The sequence below is a fragment of the Colletotrichum aenigma genome (genome assembly GCF_013390185.1).
Source record: "Colletotrichum aenigma strain Cg56 chromosome Unknown KSG_Cg56_contig01, whole genome shotgun sequence".
Taxonomy (NCBI): domain Eukaryota; kingdom Fungi; phylum Ascomycota; class Sordariomycetes; order Glomerellales; family Glomerellaceae; genus Colletotrichum; species Colletotrichum aenigma.
In genome coordinates, this window is record NW_023500907.1 from 6,746,088 (window position 1) to 6,752,087 (window position 6,000).

Below are 6,000 nucleotides of genomic sequence, written 5' to 3' on the forward strand. Positions count from 1 at the left end.
CTCGGGAGGTGAAAACAGACCTCGGGCCATTGGCTATATGTAGCCAATCATAGCTCTCCGTTGACACACCCCTGCAGCTCCGTCCAGCTCTGCCCCATCATGCAACATCCCGGTCGACTAGCGCTCGAAGACGAATGAGCTTCTCCCAGCAGCGAGCTCCAGGTCCAGCAGGTCCAGGAAGAGAAGAGTCCAGGTCGAGGCACCACCCCCATCTCAGGCAAGCAATCAATCTCCTCCCAGTCCCGTCCCTCTCTTCCCATGTTGCGTTGCCCAGTCCAGTGTCCAGCGTCCCCCCCTCCCCCCAGCCGGTTCACATCCAACCAGTCACCCAGTTTCCAGCCCACACAGCTTGCCTGGTTCTAGTTTCCCGTGTCGTACCTAGGATCCGATCCGCACGCACCAAAGGGGAGCCCAGAGGGCCCCAATTGTGTCAACCTCCTCGACCACTCTACCACACATCAACAACCCACCCGCCTCTTACTGCTGCTGCTGCCGCCCAACCTCCCCTCCGAGACGGCCAGACTCCCACCTTCTTGTCATCTTGCAAGAAACACTCAGTACGTTGCCCTAATTTTTCGTCGCGCACTTTTCCGACCATCGTCAAGTTGCAATTGCGGTTTTCCGAATCCTCCAAGCTGTCGCCGCGCAATTTACTGCCCACTCCTTGTCGGTCGGCTGAGCGACGCGGTAAACAAACCATTGGCCCCCGGGGTCTGGAAGCTGGAGCCGCAAATCAATTGACGAACACCCCCCCGGAAAATCCATCGCGAACACAATCGAGAAGACCCTCTCAGCTAATGCTCATCCCTCACCGCAGTTTTGTCTTCCCCGCGTTTCCCATTTCGATAGCGATACCCCCCGACGCATAGCCCAAAATGTCCGTCAAGTTCGAGAAGGAGACGAAAGAGACGCTGCAAAAGGCCGTCGACAAGGTCCAAGACACCTTCCACCCCGAGAAGCCTCTGCCCGGCACCAGCGGAAAGCATCCCATCTCTGAGGCCATCGGCACTGCCATCACCGGAGGCAAGAAGAATGCAGGCTCCAAAGGCTACCTCGCGGTTCGTCTCACACTCCCTCGATTCCGTCATGCCTGCGAAATCGCCGCCAAGACGCGGCCAAATCCCACGAGAATACACCACTGACGCGGTTGCAACCAGGCCTACATCAAGCAGCTCGAGGAGAACCCGCTGCGAACCAAGATGCTCACGGCTGGAACCCTAGCTGGCGCCCAGGAGCTGCTCGCGTCCTTCCTCGCCAAGGACCGCAACAAGCATGGCAACTACTTCACTTCGCGCGTGCCCAAGATGGCCGCCTACGGCGCCATCGTCAGCGCGCCTCTCGGCCACTTCCTCATCTGGGCCCTGCAGAAGACCTTTGCCGGCCGCACCAGCTTGCGCGCCAAGGTCCTGCAGATCATTGTCAGCAACTTGATTGTACGTGGTCTGATTGTTGATATATCGCGACAGAAGAGATGGCTGACTTTCCGTAGATTGCGCCCATTCAGAACTCCGTCTACCTGGTTGCCATGGCCCTGATTGCTGGCGCCAAGACGTACCACCAGGTCCGCGCCACTGTGAAGGTCGGCTTCTGGAAGGTCATGAAGGTCAGCTGGATTACTTCTCCTCTGTGCCTGGCCTTTGCCCAGAAGTTCCTCCCGGATCAACTCTGGGTTCCCTTCTTCAACCTGGTTGCCTTCATCATCGGCACCTACATCAACACCACCACCAAGAAGAAGCGCCTCGCGGCTCTCCGCAAGAAGCACTTCGGTGACGGCCGCTCCGATGGTCGCTCCCCGTCGATGGGAGGTCGCCCGGAGGACTACCCCCCTCCTCACGGCGGACCTCACGGACCCCACGGAGGGCCTCACGGAGGCCCTCACCCCAGCCCCATGGGTGGCCCCAACCCTCCTTACTAAAGGAGACTTTGATGACGGCAAGATTACGCCCCCTTGATGAGATCTAGTAACATCTAATACGAAAACGAGTTCCGTCCTTGGGGCGGAATTCTGGAGTTGAGGGGCGGGGGGCAGTGTGAGTGATACGCGAGCAACAGGCTGGCGGCTTGGAAACGCTGCAACCGGCCGCTGAGTATCTTTGTACAATTTGCTTGCTTCGTACGTTGCGTCATGTTATATGTCCTGTGTGTCGGTAGATAGGTTCAATGCGCTTGGTTTTATGGTTCGACTTGCTGCATCGGCGTCTATTGTGACTAACTATTGAGTGGACTGCATTCTAGGCTGGCCTGGCTTGAGATCTTTTATATCTTCGTCATGGCCGTATGCTAACGATCTACCTAGCACTATTAGGTGCTCTTGTGTAGCATGCACTCTCATGGTCTCGGCAACAGCTGGAGGACTTTGGTGTCTCTGAACAACCAGCCCGGTGTAGACCTAGTCATGGACGCGATGTGCCCCCTTGTCCGAATTTTGGACTTGGTCAATCGTCGGTGTGACGTGATTCCGCCGGTCTGTCGAACGGGGAAGTGGATATGTGGCTCGTGATGTCTCCGCACGCGGCTCTCACTCCCCGGCCGTGGCCTCTCCGGTGTCCACCATAAACCCGGGACTCCAATACTCCCATTCCGGACATTGCTTGTCAACCCACAACATGCCCTCACCCAACAGGTCCTCCAACGCCGTCTGCGCCCGCGCCTTCGGCCACTTCAAGTTGACCATGAGCATGGAGATGCTGACGTACCCCAGCACCTGAACAGCCTCGAGCACGGCGCTCTGGTCCGTGTTGAGCTCCTTGGGTATGCTCCGGATGTAGTCCTTGCTTCCAACCTTGATGACGCTGAACGAGCTGCCCAGCGGCTTCAGCGTGCCGACGGCCCTCAGCACATCGTCCTCTGTAACCTCGCTCGCGCCCTCCATCCGGCCCGTCATGATGCGCTCCCGCACCTCGCGAACCCCGATCAGACCGCCGTTCTCGTCTCGCGTCGCGCCGCACACCTCGACGACCCGCACCGCGAGCTCAAAGTAGAAGTCGTTGACCGACCTGCCCAGCAGCTGCGCCCATATCGACGACGAGCCGCCCCCGCTGCCCGAGGAGGATGACGACGCGAGGGGGTCGACGCCGATGGCAGAACACATGCGCGCGAACTGCGCGCGGAAGGAGGGATCAGAACGGATGTCTTTGGCGTGGGTCTGCGCGAACTGCTGTAGGAGGGAGCGGAAGACGGAGAGCTGCGTCTCAAGGGCCTGGGCGTTGCTGCTGCGCAGGTTCGAGCCATGAGAGGCGTACTGCGCCGAGGTCAGGCGGGACCGGTCAAAGGCCGCGATGCCGATGCCTTTTCGCGACATGCTTTCGGTCGGTCGGTGGTTTCGTGAGGAGTTTGGATGTGGAGGACGGGAGCGGGCAAAGGGGGGTCTTGGTTGGTGAGCTAGCTCTCTGTTGCCTGTCTTTTTGGGGGGAAGAGGGGCAGAGAGGGAGGTTAATAGAGGGGCGGATATCTTGGTGGACGCTCCGCCATGTCGGTCCTCGTTGGCGCCGACGTCAACAGCAGTTCCGACTCGGCGGGTCTCCCGCTTCGATGTCGCGGGTGATGACATAAGGCAAGCCCGGATGGCTCTCCGGGTCCACGCAGCCCAGACCGCAAAGATCACGTGAAGAGGTCCGCCGGCTCAACTCCGGAGACGCTAAACTCTCTTTCGACTAGCGCCCCATGGAGGGCACACGCACAACAGCCCTCGCGAAAAATCCAAATCTTGTCCGTTTCGATATCACCAAAGTACGCGCTCACGATTATCGCTGCGAATTTCCTCACAGTCCCCCCTCCATCCCGCAGCAACCATGTCGTCCACCCAGAGCGTCCAGTGCTTCGGCAAGAAGAAGACCGCCACTGCGGTTGCCCAGTGCAAGGTGCGATCCCGAAATTTTTCTGCCTCTCCCTGCCGAACGAGAAAAGAACATGCCGTCCCAGAGCGACTGGGGTGGTGAACGAAAATTCGATATCGAACTTTGGAAGGCTGACTTTGATGTTGCTCTAGGCTGGCAAGGGCCTCGTCAAGGTCAACGGCAAGCCCCTCTCGCTTGTCCAGCCTGAGATCCTCCGCTTCAAGGTACGAACAAACCCGCGCGAAACAGTCCCAATGCAGAACCGGTCGACAAGAGGAGGAAACCACCACGTGGGTCGAAACTCGGAAACGAAGAGCAAGGCGCCAGGATGACGGAACACTTCAATGGGAGAGGAAGAGAAGCATCGCGGCGTCCTGCTCTTCACAACGAGCAAGAGGATTGGGAAACGCAAAGACCGAGGGACCGCAAAAGGACATGCATCGGAATTTCGCAACGACAAGCATACTAACGTACTCACCCACAGGTCTACGAGCCCCTCCTCGTCCTCGGCCTCGACAAGTTCGCCAACATCGACATCCGCGTCCGCGTCACCGGTGGTGGTCACACTTCCCAGATCTACGCCATCCGTCAGGCCATCGCCAAGTCTGTCGTCGCCTACTACCAGAAGTTCGTCGACGAGCACTCCAAGAACATGCTGAAGCAGGCTCTTGTCCAGTTCGACCGTACCCTCCTCGTCGCCGACAACCGCCGGTGCGAGCCCAAGAAGTTCGGTGGTGTTGGTGCCCGCTCCAGATTCCAGAAGTCTTACCGTTAAACGGTATATCTCTCTCTGGCTGGCGTCGCTCTTTCCTCCATTTTGTCTGTCGGACCATGGGACATCTACCTCTTCTGGTCTCGCGCAGGCAGCTGGGGAAGGTGTGAGTGTGTGGGAAAAAATGGAAATTTGGGCAGAGTGGGGGTTTTCCGGTCCGGCCAGCTTTTGGTGTTATCCCGCGCAGCAAAAAAGACACATCGTTCTTCTTTTTAAACCGGGAGGAGTCAAACGTGGATCAAAAAATGATCTGGTAGCGTCCTTTTCACACGAGATTCGATGGGGGACGTGTTTCCGGAAATGCTCGGTGCGGGTTCGTCCACCGCCCTCATCGACGCATAATACAAATGGCATGCCTCGCGGTATCGCTGCTTGGCTTGGGTTTGTAAAGGGTCAGGCAGGCAAATGAAACATTGAAACTTCATGACACGGCGTTTGGGCTCGAGCTATGCGTGTGCCGTGTTTCTTTTTCCTTCAAGAGTCGACGATCCGCATAAAAGTTATGGTGTAGAGGGCAAGGGAAAACGAATGACTTTCAACCTTCAAGGTCCGTGGACTCGCTTTCCCTGTGATTGCCAGCTTGTTTGAGAAGGTCCTCCCGCCCTCATAGCTATCCAGTTGCCTCGCTCTCCCACGCACCTCCGGCGCCAGCCATTGAATCTAGACCAAGCCATTAATAAGCCCGGGCAGCATCTAACCAGCTTCCTCTCGTCCATGCGTGTAATTCCAATCAAAACCATCGTGATATGGACCTGGCAAATTCCGAGGAGACCACCTGTTTTTCTTATGGTGGAGCGGCTGGTTTTCCTCGGATATACTCTAGCCTACCATCGTCGTCGTCACTGTCGTTACTATTGTCTTCAACACGAGTAAAATATAGCCACGCAGACACAGGGAAATCAGGTCATCCCGAGGCTTCACATCACTTGGTCTGGCCGCTTGCCCGCGCTGTCACTGAATGACGGAACCAAGTCAGTCTCTAGCGATCCCATCGATCTCAACCCACGCCAGCCATTCGCTCTTCACTTCACTACCTCACTACTCTCGCCCACCTTACACGAGACCTCGAACAAACTCCTTTACACGACGATGCTTGCACGAATAGGGACTTAGCAGATACGTAGCGTAACAACGTCGTCTGGCAGTAAGCTGCGTTGATGTGAATGAATTGTCAAAAAGAAAAACTAAAAATAGTAGAATCTACCCCGCCACCACCGTAGAGGTAGACGAGAGAGGCAAAAAGACGTGATCAGTGGGAGGCTTGAACTCCCGGCCTTGGCATTACTTAACATTTCTGATGAGATATTAGTACCACGCTCTAACCAACTGAGCTAACCGACCGAACGGAGTTGTTCAGATATTGTTGTGTGGAGTGGCGGGATTGAGCCCTAT

The 6,000-nt window shown here is 56.8% G+C and overlaps 3 protein-coding genes across 3 annotated transcripts; 2 read left to right on the forward strand and 1 right to left on the reverse strand.

The window, feature by feature from the left end:
- Positions 1–875: 875 nt before the first annotated feature.
- Positions 876–1,915, forward strand: PMP22 (Peroxisomal membrane protein PMP22; the record flags this gene model as incomplete). The annotated part of the gene is made up of 3 exons (XM_037317056.1): positions 876–1,058; positions 1,158–1,433; positions 1,490–1,915. 3 exons carry the CDS (start codon positions 876–878, stop codon positions 1,913–1,915), a joined length of 885 nt encoding a protein of 294 aa, XP_037184695.1.
- A 603-nt stretch (positions 1,916–2,518) lies between these two features.
- Positions 2,519–3,301, reverse strand: SNF8 (Vacuolar-sorting protein SNF8; the record flags this gene model as incomplete). The annotated part of the gene is made up of 1 exon (XM_037317057.1): positions 2,519–3,301. One exon carries the CDS (start codon positions 3,299–3,301, stop codon positions 2,519–2,521), a length of 783 nt encoding a protein of 260 aa, XP_037184696.1.
- A 490-nt stretch (positions 3,302–3,791) lies between these two features.
- On the forward strand, positions 3,792–4,611 carry RPS16 (40S ribosomal protein S16; the record flags this gene model as incomplete). Its single annotated transcript, XM_037317058.1, has 3 exons — positions 3,792–3,860; positions 3,989–4,060; positions 4,321–4,611. 3 exons carry the CDS (start codon positions 3,792–3,794, stop codon positions 4,609–4,611), a joined length of 432 nt encoding a protein of 143 aa, XP_037184691.1.
- Between the last annotated feature and the right edge of the window lie 1,389 nt (positions 4,612–6,000).